At 38.8% G+C, this 20,313-nt stretch overlaps 1 protein-coding gene across 1 annotated transcript; it reads right to left on the bottom strand.

Annotated features, from left to right (window-relative positions):
- Window positions 1–3,879: 3,879 nt before the first annotated feature.
- On the bottom strand, window positions 3,880–20,288 carry LOC120464752 (uncharacterized). The gene is made up of 3 exons (XM_039654273.2): window positions 20,134–20,288; window positions 10,536–10,691; window positions 3,880–6,226 (listed from the first exon to the last, which is right to left on the bottom strand). Exons 2-3 carry the CDS (start codon window positions 10,584–10,586, stop codon window positions 4,628–4,630), a joined length of 1,650 nt encoding a protein of 549 aa, XP_039510207.2. The 5' UTR covers window positions 10,587–10,691; window positions 20,134–20,288; the 3' UTR covers window positions 3,880–4,627.
- Between the last annotated feature and the right edge of the window lie 25 nt (window positions 20,289–20,313).

Here is a 20,313-nt window from a genome sequence, read left to right as displayed (position 1 = left end):
TTAACTATGTTACGGTGTCAGACTATTAACTTTGAAAAAAAAGGAACTACAAATTTATTTATTTTTTTCTTTGGGGAGTTAATATAATTTACTAAGAAAGGCTTAGACCCATTGTAAAATTAAGTGGGAGTGTTGTAATATAGTAATTTGCCAATAGGTGTCACTGTTGTATTAAGTGAGTCACCACAGTTCTGTTAATTCTTCTTCACTGTTTTTCTCTCTCTCGCTGAAGTTAATAAAAAGGACAAGTGAACTTTCAACACTAATGCGGTCCTCCGCCTCTGTGGTTCTCTTTTGCAGCTCTGTAAGTTCTCCTTTCAGATCAGCGAAAGATGTTTCCAGCCGACTTAAAGCTAGTTGAGTCTGAGTGTTCCATCTTGGTTGTCTTTCCTCATTTTCTCGAGCTCAGCCAGTATTTTTGACTCGGAGTCACGCATACTAGAATCTGATTGCGCACTCTGCGCTTGTAGTAGAGTTAGCTGCTTTAAGTTTTCTCCTTTTTCCTTAATTGAATCCTGTTTAGATTGTCCTTTCCCAGACAGCAAACTGACATTGAATCAACGTGGAAACGACGTCTCTCTCAAACAACGTTGATTTTGCTCATCGAATTAACGTTGAACCAACGTCAGACGCGGGATTCTTCAAAGCTAAATGAAAATCGAAAATTGGTTTGCTTTCATAACGTTGAAACAACGCGTTGATTTCAAGTTGATTTTCCGTTAGTTTTGAAAGAATGACGCGTCTGACGTTGGTTCAACGTTAATTCGATGAGCAAAACAATGTCAGATCAACGTTGTTTCGATGTCATATTTCCACGTTGATTCAATGTCAGTTTGCTATCTGGGTTGCCTCTAGTTGTCGACATGTCGAATTTGTAAAGAATTGCCGAGTTTTATGCTGGTTTTGTTAGGAAATTGTTACAATTTTGGACGGAGCAAGTCCCTCAGGCAGCTGTCAACATGGCGTCACCGGAAGTCTCCCCTAAACAGGCCATTTTTAAATAATTCAAAAAAGCAAGGGTCCCAATACCTTACCTGGTGGTACTCCAAATTATCTGAGAACACTCCATTAAAATCTACCCTTTGACACCTATTTGACATACAAATTTACAAGCATTTAGAAAAGGAAACCAGTTTTACCCCAAAATCTATCAAACAGTTAGTAAGGTCGTGTTCAGATCAGTATACAATATATACAGCATAAAATCACACAAAATTTGAGTTATCTAGACGTGAACCCTCCATGGAAAGACCCTGACTGCAGACTACAAAATAATTGGGAGTAATTGTAATGAGAGTTAATAATGATTCATGATTCATGCGACTGAGGACCACACATTTTGCATTAAAGTCCCACAGTTACGAGAATTATCAGAGAGATCAGCAGAGGACTGAAGTGGATATACTGGTTTGAAGCAACTGAGCCAGTGCTTTGGGTAGCAGTCAGTGCTGGGTTCAAGTAGGATGTTGGAGTTGTTGTGGTACCAGTGCTTGAGTAGTTTTTGTGGCATTAATGGTTGAGGAGTTCGTTGTTGGAGTTGTTGAACTATCAATGATTGAGTTGGTCATTGTTGGAGTTGTTAAAGTATCAATGATTGAGTTGGTCGTTGTTGGAGTTGTTGTGGTACCAGTGCTTGAGTAGGTCGTTGTTGAAGTTGTTGTGGTACCAGTGCTTGAAGAGGTCATTGTTTGAGTTCTTGTGGTATCATTGCTTGAGTATGTCGTTTTTGGAGTTGTTGTAGTATCAGTGCTTGAGTAGGTCGTTGTTGGAGTTGTTGTAGTATCACAAAGGTGATAATCGAGATTCAGCGCGTAGGTCAAGCCAAAGAGGACAGAGCAAGGCCGCTGCAATATTTCCAAGTCCTGTGATGACGATTCCAATGTTCTTTGGGTAGTTGCTTGTAGAAGCTTCAGGTTTTGGGGTCAGAGTAATGGCCATTATGAACTGTTCCTTCAAGTTCTCAGTGTCCTGCAACATAAAATTGTAGTGTCTTAGTATAAAACTGTCAGAAGTATATTGCAAGCATATAGCAGAACTAGACAATACATTCATTATGGTTTTCATAGCTTATAAATCTATTTGATTACATTTTATTTTCTCACAGGCCTTGGTCTCAAATTGTTTGTTGTTTTCTTCTCTATTTTGATGTTTTTTTCTCTATTTTTTATGTTTGTTGTAGTCTACAAATGTTCTTCCATTGTAATGAGGGATTTATGGTGTTCTACTACTATTATGTCCCTCTCTATGTAGGCTACAGTATCTTCATCCCTCTAGTTGAATTCAGAGATTTAGAGAAGAGGTTGTATTCGCTATAACAACATTATCCCGCCATAGACGTTGGAACAGGGGGGGCGGGAGGGGCGGCCGCCCCCCCTCCTTCGGCCGCCCCCTAAATTCACCTAAGCACGGGCGTCAGTTTGAAATTTGCTGGGCACAGAGACACATTCGGAAGTGCTGGGTACAAACTTGTCAAACTGTGCAGCCTTTCTATTCAACCCATAAATAAATACGTCGATCCGCCAGACTTCATTTGACCGTTTTAATGGTCTAGTGGTAGCTCTTTTGCCCAGAGTGCCAGAGGTTACGGGTTCTAATCCGCCCTAGGTACAGTTTTTTTCTCTCTCATCAAAACAGAATATGTCCATTATTCTCCGACGTAAAGGCGATTAAAGTGCGCGTCCGAGTGAAGACTGCGCGCCACAGAGAACATAGCCTACAACTGACAGCAGCGGCAACAAGCGTTCCTCTTGATTTCAAAAACAAAACATTTTAGCGCTAGATCTCTTATTTAAACGAACTAAATTAATGCTCTGCTTAACAGGATATGTTTTATTCATGTTTAAAACGTTTTATTTTCCGACCATATCGGAAAACATTTGGAATGGGTCAGACATAGCCCACAGTAATTCTGACTTATTATGTTTTTTAAAAGAATTTCGTTTTTATAAATTGTATTTCATTTTAATCAATCGTTTTAATCAACAAGTTGACTGATAAATTCTCAGAAAATGGATTTAATACCAATATTTTGAAACGGTGCGTAATTCCGACAGCCCCCCCCCCCCCCCCTTACCGGGAATCCCGCCCCCCCTCTCACAAAATAGTTCCAACGTCCCTGTATCCCGCTTATTACATGGCTACCTACCAAACAAATAAATAATTTGACACAATATATTGATTTAAAAATGAGTTTCCTTTTTAAATCAATCAAAGTTCCCAAAAGCGTTGCCATATGGAGTTTAACCGCAGAGACGGAACAGACTATTTTCTTTAGCGGAAGCAATACAATCGTTTTTAAATCAATAAACTCCTTTTTAAATCAGTAAATCGTGTCAAATTATTTATTTATTTGGTAAGTAGCCATGTAATAAGCAGGAAAATATAGAGCAAGGTGGTTGTTATAGCGAATACACCCCCTTCTTCATCTCCGCTTCGCGTCGCGGTCATAAATCAGCCTGTCAGGTTTTCTATTTGCCATAACAACGCCTCGCTCGACATTATCCCTTACATATAACCACTACATGCGTTCTTTTTACTAGTCCAGTGAAAACAAAATAAGTTTTCTTACCTTAGTCAACCAGCTGCAAGATGAGCAAGTGGAAGACGACGAACATTCACCGTCTGTAGGCAGCTTAACGTATCTCTTCAAATGCCGTCTGGTGCACTTTGACAGGAAGTGCTTTTGAATTTAAATTTGCCTGATTACATTAATTTGAATTCACTCAATATTCTCTCCATTTGGAATTAAATTAATAAAAATGCTTAAGTTTCATTTAACTACAATGGGTGGTTTTTATTCCAAACATTTTTATTTGAATTAAATTAATAAAAAATGCTTAAGTTTTAATTAACAACAATGGGTGGTTTTTATTCCAAACATTTTTATTTGAAATTTAATTAAATATTTGCCTCAAAATCAAAAACACAATTATATTGAATACATTTTAACCAAAAACATTAATTCAAATCTACATCACCACAGAATCATTTCTTACAGTGTAGCAAGGAGTAGGGTAAGCCAGGGGGACACAGGAGTAGGGGGTAGCATAGAGTAGGGTAAGCGAGGGGGATCCAGGAGTAGGGGTAGCCGCAGAACCGAATAAAATAGCTTTAGTTTTCCCTAAATGTAAAAACAGCTTATTTGTAAAAAACAGTTGGATACTGCTGCAATCTCTCTGCTTAATTTGCTTTCTATTATTTATTTGTTCTCATCAGTAACAATTATTGTAGCATCATCAGCAGAAAATGAAAGGTGGTTAAACAGGCCATTTTTAAATCATTTAAAAAAGCAAGGGTTAAAAAAGCAAGGGTCCCAATACGATACCTGGAGGTACTCCAAATTATCTGAGAACACTCCATTAACATCTACCCTTTGACACCTATTTGACATACAAATTTACAAGCATTTAGAAAAGGAAACCAGTTTTACCCCAAAATCTATCAAACAGTTAGTAAGGTCGTGTTCAGATCAGTATAATATACAGCATTAAATCACACAAAATTTGAGTTATCTAGACGTGAACCCTCCATGGAAAGACCCTGACTGCAGACTACAAAATAATTGGAGAGAGTAATGAGAGTTAATAATGATTCATGATTCGTGCGACTGAGGACCACACATTTTGCATTAAAGTCCCACAGTTACGAGAATTATCAGAGAGATCAGTAGAGGACTGAAGTGGATATACTGGTTTGAAGCAACTGAGCCAGTGCTTTGGGTAGCAGTCAGCGCTGGGTTTGAGTAGGATGTTGTTGTGGTACCAGTGCTTGAGTAGTTCGACATTGAAGTGTTTGTGGTATTAATTCTTGAGGAGTTTGTTGTTGGAATTGTTGAAGTATCAATGATTGAGTTGGTCGTTGTTGGAGTTGTTGTGGTACCAGTGCTTGAGGAGTTCGTTGTTGGAATTGTTGTGGTACCAGTGCTTGAGTAGGTCATTGTTGGAGTTGTTGTGGTACCAGTGCTTGAAGAGGTCGTTGTTGGAGTTGTTGTAGTATCACTGCTTGAGTAGGTCGTTGTTGGAGTTGTTGTAGTATCAGTGCTTGAGAAGGTCGTTGTTGGAGTTGTTGTGGTACCAGTGCTTGAAGAGGTCGTTGTTGGAGTTGTTGTAGTATCACTGCTTGAGTAGGTCGTTGTTGGAGTTGTTGTAGTATCAGTGCTTGAGAAGGTCGTTGTTGGAGTTGTTGTAGTATCAGTGCTTGAGTAGGTTGTTTTTGGAGTTGTTGTAGTCTCAGTGCTTGAGTAGGTCGTTGTTGGAGTTGTTGTTGTATCAGTGCTTGAGTAGGTCGTTGTTGGAGTTGTGGTAGTATCAGTGCTTGAGTAGGTCGTTGTTGGAGTTGTTGTAGTCTCAGTGCTTGAGTAGGTCGTTGTTGGAGTTGTTGTTGTATCAGTGCTTGAGTAGGTCGTTGTTGGAGTTGTGGTAGTATCAGTGCTTGAGTAGGTCGTTGTTGGAGTTGTTGTAGTCTCAGTGCTTGAGTAGGTCGTTGTTGGAGTTGTTGTTGTATCAGTGCTTGAGTAGGTCGTTGTTGGAGTTGTTGTAACATCAGTGCTTGAGTAGGTCGTTGTTGGAGTTGTTGTAGTATCAGTGCTTGAGTAGGTCGTTGTTGGAGTTGTTGTAGCATCAGTGCTTGAGTAGGTCGTTGTTGGAGTTGTTGTAACATCAGTGCTTGTGTAGGTCGTTGTTGGAGTTGTTGTAGTCTCAGTGCTTGAGTAGGTCGTTGTTGGAGTTGTTGTTGTATCAGTGCTTGAGTAGGTCGTTGTTGGAGTTGTTGTAGTATCAGTGCTTGAGTAGGTCGTTGTTAGAGTTGTAGTATCAGTGCTTGAGTAGGTCGTTGTTGGAGTTGTTGTAGTATCAGTGCTTGAGTAGGTCGTTGTTGGAGTTGGAGTATCAGTCCTTGAGTAGGTCGTTGTTGGAGTTGTTGTAGTATCAGTGCTTGAGTAGGTCGTTGTTGGAGTTGTTGGAGTATCAGTCCTTGAGTAGGTCGTTGTTGGAGTTGTTGTAGTATCAGTGCTTGAGTAGGTCGTTTTTTGAGTTGTTGGAGTATCAGTCCTTGAGTAGGTCGTTGTTGGAGTTGTTGTAGTATCAGTGCTTGAGTAGGTCGTTGTTGGAGTTGTTGGAGTATCAGTCCTTGAGTAGGTCGTTGTTGGAGTTGTTGTAGTATCAGTGCTTGAGTAGGTCGTTTTTGGAGTTGTTGTGGTATCAGTGCTTGTAGATTCACCCAATGTGTTCTGATAGGAGGAGATAAAGCTCAGATGAGGTCATTTCTATTGATAAATTTTTCGTTTGAAATACCCAATAGGATGTTCGAAATTTCTGATATGTTTTCTCCTTTTTATGAACAAGAAAATAAGAAAAACAGCAAACCTTTATAATAAGGTATCATCTGGGGCTCGCTAACGTCGCTAACTCAGTTAGCTGGATTTGATTGTTGGCGATTTGCCATGATCTTGGATCGTTTGGTTCTTCGAAGCTCATCCTGGACTTGCTGTCATAGCAACAGGTCCGTCAGCTTGAACCTGCTCGCGAGCAGGCTTATTTCATGCAAACAGGATTAGATCGCGACTGATACAGGAAGTCCTTTAGCGCAGTGTGACAATGTAGCCTAATTTCTGAGATTTTTTTTTTTCTCGTGAAACGATCGTCGTGAGGGTGTTGTTTAAATACATTATTATTTTGTTGGAAATGCACATTAATGTTCGATTCGATGTCGGGCTTCAACAACAGCACAAAATGTTTGCATTGCCCTAAAATTATTTGCGAGTGGCTTCCCTTTACACTATTGGAGATGCGGAGAACTTGATAAGCTTTCTGTCGTGAATCGTGCCATTCACAAAGTTTACCTAGCGCTCTTAGGTTTGTTGTTTTTTTTTTGCCAACTTAGGGTATATTATAATTTTTAATGAAGATAATGCAATCATGATGATCATGCCGATTATGACTTACAGTCCCTTAGGCTTAACTTACGTGATTGGTGCCATACACTGTAGACTGCACACATGTTCCCATCAAAGCCTCAATGAAGGGATTTTGTGAGCAGAAAGGGGGCTTATGTAAATGTGCAGCCAAATTACTATTACAATTTTTAATATTCCAGATTAGTAATATTATATCACTTTTTTTAAAAAGGCAGTTGACTGAGTAAAATCTCTTAGATGGTGTATGACATGTTCCATATCACAAATCAGTGTGAAAGCAAAATGGCCAGTGCATGACTCAAGAATTTTAAGAGATTCACATTTATGAACATTATTTGAACGTGGTGAGGAAAATTATAAATATCAAACTCACGGTATTATATACACTTATGCTGAGAACTGCATTTTCATTATACAGGTGATTACAACAGGATCCTGCTTGGAGACAGGTGTTTCATGACCCCACTCCCTGACCCAAACCCCAGACCAGTTACAATGCAGCTCTAGGACAAGGGCACACAATGACATGAGCTTTGGCCAACTAAAGGGAAGATTTCAGGGTCTGAAAAGCCTGAGGGTTGCACCTGACAGGGCCTGTGACATTGCATGTGTCATATTACACAACACTGCCAACATCAGAAAAAGAAAAGAAAAAAATGTTTAATTAAGCCTAAAATAAAAGACAAGACAAATTTGCAAAACTCTATTTGCTTAGAGTTTTATTTCAATAGTTCTTTGTAAAGAAAAGCCAGTTATTCAGTCATCTTTTTAAAAGATATTATGCAAGGTCAGCAATTGTACTCTGTGTAAAATAGTGTATTTTACTCTGAAGTTTATTTTGAAGCAACTGTATTTCTAGTGCAATTTTTTCTTTGTCAAGTTCTATTTCTTCCCCTGATTTTTGTTTTTTCAAAATACTCTATTTTCTGTTGAAGACTCATATAGGGAACGAATTTCACCCTGTGTCGTTTGTGTCACGCCTCATGCAACAAATAAAAAGCAAAAGTTGTCTCTACACTGCCCACCCCTGTATCACTGCTGTGTGCAGACTCTTCTGTAGGCCTTTCTGTACATGTGGACTCCTGTCAGAAATAATAGGCATAGGCACAAGTAGAAATCAATTAAAGCCATCAATTAAATTAAAGTACTTCCTCCAAAGGACAGTCATCTGAGAAATTTTCTTCACTCTCCAGTGCAATGTTTGATAACTCATGGCAAAATATTTTTACATTAACATAAGTTTATCAGTTTTTACTTTCACAAGACAAAGCAATTTATTATTACTCAAGATTTAACAGTTGAAATGACTAAACTAGCCAATTTGGATTATAGGTCTACTTCATTTAATGCAACAAATTATTTCACAGTGTACAAAGATAATTTAAATCTCATTTCCCAGTGATGAAGGTGTTGCTGCTACTGGTCCCTGATGTGGGTCTGGAAGAGCTGAACCCAGGGATGCCCTTCAAAACAGGGCAATTCACATTCAACCCAAGGGTCAGCTCTTCTGCCAGGGTCAGGAGCATCCTTATTATTTTTTTCTCAGCCTTTTCCCTTGCTTTTATAAACAGACAATCATTTATTTAACAGTGCCTTTTTAAAAGAGACTATAAGGCCTAGTAAAATTACCAGTAGAATATTTTTGTACTTCACTTTCACCATGTCCATTGTGGTGTACTGGTATACACCACACTGCTATAGTGTGGTGACTCGACATTACAATGAACAAAGTAATTATGAAATTATGAAAATAAAAATAAAATAATAATAATAAGTTATTAAAACATCTGACATGGCCACCACAAACGCATTTAATTTGTCTTCTACTTTTGCCAGCACTCTCTCCTGGCTTTTGCACACTTTGAGGTGTTCCCTGGCGTTTTAATTAAAGACTGAAATATGGTAAAACCTTGCATTAAAAGAGCTTGCTCTGTTTAGGGAAAAACTGGGCGTGTTCTTTGGCCATGCTGAACACCCAATAGCAGCGTTGCTGATCACATGTCCCCTTTTAAACCAACGCGAGAACGCGCAGTTATCTCAGATAACTCAATCCAGCGATACTAATCATAAACAACAGGTGTGTTCGAAGAACCCAATTAGCCGGATCATGATTAGCACGATGATATTATCTTGGATGTCTCAGTTGATCTGGATGTTTTAAGCAACGTACGAAGAACGAGCCCCTGGTAACTATAGTTATACAATACATAACACTAGTTAATTTATTAACTAACATGAACTAACTGTCAGGCTTGGTGTAGGCTGTGGTAAGTGGACAAGGAGTAGAGGAGCCAGTGTGAGCAAGGAGTAGGGGTAGCAAGGAGTAGGGGGAGCCAGGAGTAAGGGGAGCAAGGAGTAGGGGTAACAAGGGGTAGGGGGAGCCAGTGTAAGCCAGGATTAGGGGTAGCAAGGAATAGGGGGAGCCAGTGTTATCCAGGAGTAGGGGTAGCAATGAGTAGGGGAAGCCAGGAGTAGGTGGAGCCAGGGGAGCCTGGAGTTGGGGGAGCCAGTGTGAGCAAGGAGTAGGGGTAGCAAGGAGTAGGGGGAGCCAGGAGTAGAGCCAGTGTGAGCAAGGAGTAGGGGTAGCAAGAAGTAGGGGGAGCCAGAAGTAGAGGGAGCCAGGAGTAGGGGGAGACAGGAGTCGGGAGAGCCAGTGTGAGCAAGGATTAGGGAGAGCCAGGAGTAGGAGGAGCCAGGAGTAGGGGGACTGGTCGAGACTGTTTTCCAAAGATGGCTCCTGTCTGTATACATGAAGTGAACTGTCTTTATAAAGTATCTTCTTATTAAACTGTCTGTACACTTACAAAGTTCTCAATGCTTCGGTTTGCATGTAGAGACCCTCATTATGTTACTAGTGTGGGGCTATTTTGAGCATTGTTAGTGGTATTAACAAGCAATTTTTATTTTTCATTATTCTATGCCTTAAATAATAGCGTTGTAAGCTGAACAGTTTTTAAAGATAAAACTCTTGACATTCAATTATCATGAAAACAAATCTCAGAGAACGGTCGACTAGGTAGCAATGTGTTATTAGACCAAGGGTTTCTTTTGCACCGGAGTTGTCCTTTAAAAGAACATAATTTAAAAATTAATACATACATTAGTCACTTATTAGGGAGTAACTGCATTACTGTTAATGTATTATTAATCGTATTAATTAACAATTATTGTAATTATTGTATTGTATCTATCTGTACAATATTGTTATGCATTTTAAATATCTATATTTCACAAACCTTTAGAACCAGTTCTAAACCTGATAAAACCTACCTAACAAATTATATGAGGTAGATTTGTTTAAGGATTTGCTTGGTATAGGAATGAAAATGAAAAGATTCATTAAAGTTCATTCAAATCATATAATAGAATAAATCAGATTAAAATTTTACTGTCATTTTTACTTTTGTAACAGTAATATTGTGACTTATTACTCCATTGTAAATCATCTGTTTTCTGTGTGAATATAAAGTGTAATTTGTTCCTGTGATCAAAGCTCAATTTATCATCATTAGTCTTCAGTGTCACATGATCCTTCACAAATCACTCTAATATGAGGATCCATGATCAACAAACATTTATGATTATTATCAGTGCTGAACACAGTTGTGCCGTGTAAACTCACCTGAGCCGTGATGAGCATGAGGCAGATGTAGAGGACAGTGGCGTGTCTCATCGTCACAGGTGTTGGGATGGTTACAGGAGCTGGTTGTTTAGGTCTACTGCAGTGCCCTCCGCATTCAGTTTATATACACACTTCCTCAAATGCTGATGACTGGTGCTAATGCAATATGCAAAATATGTCTGAGTCTGAGAGATATTTTCATAGAAACACCTGTTCAGCATCAATGACCGAGACTTAGAGCATTTGACTTTAGTCAGCATGATTGAACATTATGACTTCCAGTCTCGCCTCATTTATGTTTCGTGCTGGCGAAAAATATCTTAGGTGGGGCTGTGTCATATTTGGCATTTTCAATAGTCTGGTAACCATGGAACTCAGGTCTTTTAGCATTGTGGCATGCTCTTCCTCAAGACATCTGTCAAGCATCCACCCTTCTCTCCATCAAAAACCTCTTAAAAACACTTAAAAAAAATCTGAATATTACTCTTTAGCTCACAATCTTTAAAGGTTCCATGACATGCTTATTTTTGTACGCTTTGATGTAGACCTCTGCCTTGTTATGGATATTGTAAGAGATTAATGTAAGTAACCTCTGAATATTACTTTCTGTCATCTTTGATGTTGAGGTTTATTTATTTTTTTAATTTCTTAACCTATATTGTAAAGTGACCTGGTGTGGAAAGGCTATATAATTAACAATTCTTGTTATAATTCATTTTAATAACCACCCAAATACAATTTAAGGATATCAGTGCTTTGTGAAAAAGTAATTATTTAATGCCAATATTAAACGGTTGAGGCATTCTTGCACAAAAACAAACGTACTGCATAAACTTTTCATTTGAAATTGAACTTAAACAATATACTAAGTGATTGCTTAATTAGCTGATTAAATTGTAAAAAAGTATTACTCACAACAATTTTGAGTGATTTTTCAAGGAAATATTCCACATGTACAGTAAATAAGACTTGTCCTGACTTTAGTAGTGGTGCGCATGGGCGCGGTCAGGGCCGCGCGCATGCTTGGGGCGCTACAAGAATCGCCCATAGCTGACTAGATTTGAGCTCGCTGATTGGCTACAAGTTATGTCAATCATTTATATCTTAAATCAGCGATTGGCTAAGCTGCTCCAGAGACCCGCCTTCCTGGAGCGATTTTTCTAGCGTCCCAGAGCTGATCACGTTTTCTCGCTATGCCTGCACTACAGGAAGGGGAAGTGTCGAAAAACCAGACATTTTGAACTTCTATTTTATTTTTCACATATACTGGGTGCATTTAACATCTCAAACACACTAATATTGACAATTTGTATACATGATTTATGTATTTACTTATTTATTGCATTTGGCTCATAAACTGTGGTCTGGCTCATCGAGGGAGGGCGGCGCCCTAGCGCCCTCAATTGGCCAGCCGCCCCTGGTTTCGTGTTTTTCAGGTCTTGTTCACTGCACAGCTTCTATGGGAGTCAATATTTAGGGGTTCAAGCGCATATGCTGAATCCATACTGTTAATTTTCCCATGATGCAGAATTGTCCATCTTAAAGGGTTAGTTCACCCAAAAATGAAAATTAAGTAATTAATTACTCACCCCCATGCTGTACCAACCCCGTAAGACCTTCGTTCATCTTCGGAACACAAATAAAGATATTTTTGATTGAATCTGAGAGCTAGATCAGTCCTACATAGACTGCCTAAGGGACTGGCTCTTGACGGCCCATAAAGTCATTAGAGAAAAGGTTTAAATATTCCATGTGCCTACAGCGGCTCAAGTTTATCAAGCGACGAGACTACTTTTTGTGCGAAAAAAACATAAATAATGACTTTATTCCACTATTCCATTACTTCCTTATGGGCGCATGCGCGAGAACTGAGACGAGGACATTCTCATTCGTCTACTTCTTGTTACCGGCTGCTCACCGCTTAGGAGTTTTACCGCCCCCTACCGTATAAGATGATGTGCTGATATAGCTGGAAGCGCAAAACTTTCTGTTTACAAGCAGAGAAAGATGCGCGCTGTACATACGCTTTTCAATTTGCGTATTTTCCGCACTATAAGGTGCACTTAAAAGCCTTTAATCTTCTCAAAAAACGACAGTTTTCCTTATAATCCGGAGCGCCTTATATATGGATCATCATTTTATACGGTAGGTGGCGGTAAAACTCCTGAGCGGTGAGCAGCCGGTAACAAGAAGTAGACGAATGAGAACGTCCTCGTCTCAGTTCTCACGCATGCGCCCATAAGGAAGTAATGGATTGGTGGAATAAAGTCGTTATTTATGTTTTTTTCGCACAAAAAGTAGTCTCGTCGCTTGATAAAATTATAATTGAGCCGCTGTAGGCACATGGAATATTTAAACCTTTTCTTTAATGACTTTATGGGCCGTCAAGAGCCAGTCCTTTAGGCAGTCAAGGACTGATCTAGCTCTCAGATTCAATCAAAAATATCTTTATTTGTGTTCCGAAGATGAACGAAGGTCTTACGGGGTTGGAACAGCATGGGGGTGAGTAATTAATGATTTAATTTTCATTTTTGGGTGAACTAACCCTTTAAACTGATCGGGCAGAACGAACCGCAAGTCGTAGAGACTTGAAACTTTGAGGGCTGGTAGTACTCACACCGCTCATAGCGTCACCAAGGCCCACCCTGATCGGCCTGACGGGGTGCTACAGCAGGCAAAAGTACGAAACGACTCATAACTCCTAACCGTTAGACGTGGGCTTGTGTCTTACATTGTTGCAATCCTTGCCTCAAGGCAGACAATATTCAATATTCAGGTGTTTGGGGTTTTCCCAAGAAACATACTTTGGCGAACTAGTCCAAGGTTTTTGGCTGATCGAAACCAAAACACTGCAGGGATATTCTCTGGAGAGTGTGTCAATAATAATCAGAAAAATTCAAAATTTCAATTCACGGTTTCCAAGGGGAACCAAAATGTTGGATGTGACGCGGGGCCACTTTTACTAAAGCGGTTGTAACTTGTGGACAAAAAGAGATATATTCGCTAAACTCGAGACACACGTTTATGAGCTCAATCTGAGGTCACGTGAAAAATAATCGAGATGATTGGACACTTGGTGGCGCTATAACAGGGAAAAAATCATCAACTAATCTTGACTAATAACAACTAACCATTCTTCCTAACTAATCTTTCTTTCTAACAATTTTTTTTTCTTTCTAAATAATCTTTCTTTCTAACTAATCTTTCTTTCTAACTACTATTTCTTTCTTTTAACTATTCATTCGTTCTTTCTAACTAATTTTCCTTCTTTCGAACCATTCTTTCTTTCTTTCTAACTAATCTTTCTTTCTAACTAATATTTCTTTCTAACTAATCTTTCTTTTATTGTAACTAATCTTTCTTTCTAACTAATCTTTCTTTCTTTCTAACTAATCTTTCTTTCTTTCTAACTAATCTTTCTTTCTTTTAACTATTCATTCGTTCTTTCTAACTAATTTTCCTTCTTTCGAGCCATTCTTTCTTTCTAACTATTGTTTCATCCTAACTTTTCTTTCAGTCTAACTAATCTTTCTTTATTTTTTCTTTCTAACTATTCTTTCTTTCTGTGACGTTGAAACAAGAGTGAAGCGGAGAGAATCCAAGTGCAAGCATACATTTAATGCACAAACAGGTAATCCAGGGCAAAACAACAGAACATGAACTCGGGGGCCCGTTCTTCATACGTCGCTTACTCAGTTAGCTGGATTTGATAGTTGGCGATTTGGCATGATCTTGGATCGTTTGGTTCTTCGACGCTCATCCTGGACTTGCTGTCATAGCAACAGGTCCGCCAGCTTGAACCTGCTCGCGAGCAGGCTTATTTCAGGATAACAGGATTAGATCGCGGCTTTATAAGCGGAGGTGAAATGGGAAGTCTTTTAGCGCTTTTTGAGAGATATCATATTTCTCATGACTCGTGAGGATGGCGTTTACATCATTAATTTGTTGGAAATGCATAAATGTTCGACTCGGAGTCGGGTTTTAACATGGGTTTTAATAACAGTGCAGGCAAGTTACTATTGCGATCCTTATCCAGATTAGTAAGATTATATCAAATTTTATAAAGGCAGTTGACTGACTAATCTCTTAGATGGTGTGTGACTATGTTCCATATCACAAATATGTCCAGCATATGCAAGATTCAAGAATTTTCAGAGATTTATTCACATTATTTGAACGTGGTAAGGAAAAATCAAGCTCACTGTATTACATACACTTATGCTTATCCTAACAGAACTGAATTTTTCCATTATACAGGTGATTACAGCAGGATACTTCCTGGAGACAGGTGTTTTATGAGCCCATTCCCTGACCAGTTACAATGTCGCTCTAGCCAGGACAAGGGCACACAATGAAGTGAACTTTAGCCAACTAAAGTGTCTGAAAAGTCTGATGGTTGCACCTGACAGGGCCTGTGACATTGCATGGGCCATATTACACAACATTGCACCATCAGAAAAAATATAAAACATTTCATTAAAAGGTTAGTTCACCCAAAAATGAAAATTAAGTCATTAATTACTCACCCCCATGCTGTACCAACCCCGTAAGACCTTTGTTCATCTTCGGAACACAAATGAAGATATTTTTGATTAAATTTTAGAGCTGTCTCACTACCACATTGGCTGCGTAAGGGACTGGCACTTGACGGCCCAGAAAGTCAATGAAGAAAATGTTTAAATATTCCATGTGACTACCGTGGCTCAACTATAAGTTTATCAAGCGACGAGAATACTTTTTGTGCGAAAAAACAAACAAAAATAACGACTTTATTCGACTATTCCTTTTCTTCCTTGTTGGCCTGAAACGAGACTTCCTTAGATTTCCACGACGCATGCGCGAGAACTGCGACGCATGCGCGAGAATTGCGATCTCCTTCAACTACTTCAGTTCAGTTCTCGCGCATGCGTCGTGGAAATCCAAGGAAGTCTCGTTTCAGGCCAACAAGGAAGAAAAGGAATAATCGAATAAAGTCGTTATTTTTGTTTGTTTTTTCGCACAAAAAGTATTCTCGTCGCTTGATAAACTTATAGTTGAGCCACGGTAGTCACATGGGATATTTAAACATTTTCTTCATTGACTTTCTGGGCCGTCAAGAGCCAGTCCCTTACGCAGCCAATGTGGTAGTGAGACACCTCTCAAATTTAATCAAAAATATCTTCATTTGTGTTCCGAAGATGAACGAAGGTCTTACGGGGTTCGTACAGCATGGGGGTGAGTAATTAATGACTTAATTTTCATTTTTGGGTGAACTAACCCTTTAATGTTTAATAAAAGACAAGACAAATATGCTTATAGTTATTTGAGTTTTATTTTAATTATTCTTGTAAAGAAAAGGCTGTGATCAAGTCATCTTTTGCCTGCGAATAATATTGTACTCTGTGTGAAATAATATATTAGCACTTATTTCTGAATTTCCTATGAAGCAACTCTATCTCTAATGCCAGTTTTTTTCTTTAAGTTGTCAAAATAATTTTCTAGGGGTAGGGGTGAACCTGTCAACACATGGCTTATGCATCAAAAATTAAAAGGAAAAGTACAACACTGCCTACCTCTGCATCACTGCTTTGTGCAGACGCTTCTGTACATGTGGACTCCTGCAACTCATATTGCATTCAGAAATAATAGGTATTCAAGTGTAAATTAAAGGGCACCTATTATGGAAAATTCACTTTTACATGGTGTTTGAACATAAATGTGTGTTGGCAGTGTGTGAGCAAAACCACCCTAGAATGATAAAAATCCATCCAGTAGTTTTTTTACAATCTCAATAAATCATCTGCACTGCCTCAGAACGAGCTGTTCTGAGATCCAGGTCTTTGTGACGTAGAACGGGAGACAGGGGGTTGATTGACAGTGTGGCTGTGGCCTAGACCCCGCCCTCGGTGATCTGTACACACCATCCTTCATTGTTTCAACGACGACAGCCGGTAATGTCTCTTGGAAACGTAAATTAATGTTCTGTCGTGGACTCGTGGGTTAATCCTGTTGTTGTGGCTTAAAAGTTAATCCTCAAGTGTGGATTCTTGTCTACTGTTTGCGATCCACCGTCACCTCCAGTAACAGTAAGTGTATTTTATGATTTTTGAGCAAATAGTCTTTTCAGTCAATGTCAGCCAATTCAACAACAAATGCGTCTAAAGTTATTGCCGTCGTAGGATGTCTGTGTATATAATTTAAAACCTTGTTTGTATAGTGTGTAACCACACGTTTATAAATATATATATTTTTAAATATATTGTATTAAAAACTGCATATATGTTGGTGTTCTGTAAGTTAGCCATCTTCTCACATTTGCCACAGAAGCACCCGTATGACAAGCTAAACATGATGCCACAGGTCCCTCGCATAAATGTAATTTCGCTCGTACGTAGCAAACTTTATCACAGAATGTGTATGTAGTTTCAAAAACTTGCGCTAGTGTCTGTGTGTGTGTGTGTGTGTTGGACATCCATCATTTCAAATGGGACGCTAATACAACTCTAAAGTACATAAAAGTAGCAAATAACCATACCGAGACGTACTGGTCCATTCTCATATGTTTATTCTGCCGGAGTCTCTTCATGCTATTTATATATTCCGATTCAAACGTACGGCTGAATGACATTCAAAACGGCGCGTCTCTTCACTCTCTCAGTACCGACTGCCTGCCATAGGTATCAAGTTACGCCCTCATCCAAAGGCAGGGCGGGGATATGCAGCTCATTTGCATTTAAGGTGGAATACCCCCTGAAACAGCTCATTTTTAAGCAGGCCCCAAAATGACATTTTCAAATGGTTATAATAAATTAACTGTGGGGTATTTTGAGCTGAAACTTCACAAATACATTCTGGGGACACCTGAGACCAATATTACATCTTGTAAAAAGGGGCATAATAGGTGCCCTTTAAGTAAAGCTATTTATGCACTTAAAGATACTTGAGAGGGTTCCTTCACTGTCCTGTGCATTGGGGAAAAATGGGCATTACAACGTGTTGTACTTTCTTCCCTTTTGATGTACAGTAACATTAGAAAAAGTCCACTTACTGCACATGCTTCAGCCACTTGCTTGGGAACATATAAGTGTTAGTGTATTGAAGTGATACAATGAACTACACTGGGGGAAATGTGATCAATAACTCATGGCAACATATATTTTTTTTTACATTAAGTTATGTAGTTAATTAATTAAATTATGTAGTTTCAGAGTCACACATGTAGACTTTCACAAGACAAAATAATTCATCAAGGTTTAACAGCTGATATGACTGGACAGCCATTGGATTATAGGCCTACTTAATTTAATGCAGCAGCAAATTATTTTATAGTGTACTAGGATCATGTAAAGTTCATTTACCAGCAGTGAAGGTGCTGTGTGTGTGAGGAAGACCTGAAGGATGCCCTCCACAAGGTTCACATTTAACCCAAGGGCCAGCTCTTCTGCCTGGGTAATGTGGGGGTGCAGGACCACCACCTGTTTGTTTTTCGGTTTTTTTTTCTCAGCCTTTTTCTTGCTTTTACAAACAGGCAAACGTTTATTAACAGTGCCTTTTTAAAATGGATTAGTTAGTACAAATTACTATTATGTAGAATATTCTAGTACTTCACTTTTACTTGTTCCTATGTTCTAGCAGTGGGTGTGACTGACATTACAATGAAAAAAGTTATTAATTTTTCAGAAATTATTAAAATATAAATAAAATATAAATATATATACTGTAATAAACATCTAACTACAAACTTAATTTGTCTGCTACTTTTTGCCGGCTTTCTCTCCTGGCTTTTGCACACTTTAAGGTGTTTCCTGCATTTTAATTAAGTTTTCAAATTCAGCTTATCCGTCTTGCTCTTCTGTGGAGAAAGAAAACTGAGCGCGCTCTTTGGCCACGGCAAACAGCCAATAGCAGCCTTTCTGATCAATGTTTCTACTATCGATACATATCCCCTTTTAACCCAGCGCATGAATGCGCAATGGGCTTTATGCCCAGTTGCACTACTTCCTGAACTTCAGCCAGCTCCTTGTTTCCTGTCTGCCATTATTGGCCAAATTGATTGATTCAGGTGTGCTTGACCTCAGTAGTCATGGCAACAATAATCAGACACACCTGAATTAATCAATTTGGCCAATAATGGCAGACAGGAAACAAGAAGCTGGCTGAAGTTCAGGAAGTGCAGCTGGACATAAAGCCAATTATCTCACATAACTCAATCCAGCTATACTAATCATAACCGGCAGGAATGTTCGAAGAACCTAATTAGCCGGATCATGATGAGCACGATGATATTATCTTGAATGTCTCATTTGATCTCGGATGTTTTAAGCACCGTACGAAGAACGGGCCCTAGGACAGGAACAAGACACAGCTACAAACATTAACGACCGACAAACAACGACTGAAACACAGAGGTATAAATACACAAGCAGAGCAAGCTAAACAAGATAGCAAGGGGCATGGTGAATCCGAGACACCTGGGAATACTAATAACCAAGACAAGGAACACCTGTAGACACTGAGGACACAATTAACAAATGACAACACACATGGCAGGATCACATGACAAACAGGGAGTCACGTGACAGAAAAGAAGACAAAAAACCCAAACCGTGACACTTTCTTTCTAACTAATCTTTCTTTCTTTCTTTCTTTCTTACTATTTATTTCTAACTATTCTTTCTTTATTTCTTTCTTTCTTTCTTTCTAACTATTCTTTCTGTCTAACTAATCCATCTATCAAACTTCAAACTACTTTAATCTTCTTCAAACTCTCTGGTCCGGCTTTCTCAAGCCAACTTAAAGGGATCCTCCACTTTGTTTTGGAAATAGGCTCATTTTACAACTCCCCCAGGGTTACACAGTCGATTTTTACCGTTTTCGAATCCATTCAGCCGATTTTCTGATATTTAGAAGAATATCAGTAACCAGACAGTTTCTGGTCTCATTGACTTCCATTGTAGGCAAGGCAGGCAAGTTTATTTATAGCACATTTCATACACAATGGTAATTCAAAGTGCTTTACATAGAAAAAATTAAAATAATCAAAAGAAATCAGAATAATTCAAACAATTTAGAATAAAAATTCAAATAAAATACGGTAAATAATTAAAACAGTTTAGAATAAGAAAATAGTAGGACAGATTTATATGGTAGTCAATGAGACCTGAGGGAGTTGTAAAATGAGCCTTTTCCAAAAAAAAAAAAAAGAAGTGTAGTATCCCTTTAAACTTAGTCTGATCAAATGTTCATCTGGTAGAATTTAGCCCTGCTATTACAGTTTAAAGTGCGCTGTGTTGCTCTGTTCTGGACTGACTGTAATTCTGGAATTAGTTCACGTTTTAGTCTTCAGTGATGCGCTTGCCCACAACATGGGCCATAATCTACACAAGACCCACTGTACACACACGTTTACAAACACAGTGTTGTGGTAAACAGTTTACACATCTCTTAATAACTGACTATCTTCCCTGTTACCATATCTTCTGTTTCAGCCTGTCTAACTCTTATTCCCTCTGTTCAAAAGCCACTTTCTTTACAGACCAACTCAACTTTTGATGCTATTTGATGCCAAGACAATGCTTTTGGTTTTTATCAAGTTTAGAACCAAATTATTATTCCGTACCTGCATTTCCTCATCCAAAGCAGTAGACAACCGATGTTGCAGGTAAATATGATTTATCATCTGCAGTCCACACAGGCTATCTGTCCTCGACAGCGTCCTTGAGGCACACTACACCAAAACTCTTTCACATCTGAATAACCTCCATTATAAAATACACATGGTCCCATTATAGTTAACATT

This window comes from Pimephales promelas, chromosome 18, assembly GCF_988280905.1.
Source record: "Pimephales promelas chromosome 18, fPimPro1.hap1.1, whole genome shotgun sequence".
Lineage (NCBI taxonomy): Eukaryota > Metazoa > Chordata > Actinopteri > Cypriniformes > Leuciscidae > Pimephales > Pimephales promelas.
The sequence above is the reverse complement of the archived record's forward strand: the minus strand, read 5'-3'. Positions and strand labels throughout refer to the sequence as shown.

Bases quoted from the DNA above. Each gene is read 5' to 3' on its own strand.
- LOC120464752 (XM_039654273.2), bottom strand. From the start codon at position 10,586: ATGAGACACGCCACTGTCCTCTACATCTGCCTCATGCTCATCACGGCT. The intron at 6,227-10,535 runs GTGAGTTTACAC...TCCTCCTATCAG, and splicing joins TCATGCTCATCACGGCTCAG to AACACATTGGGTGAATCTAC.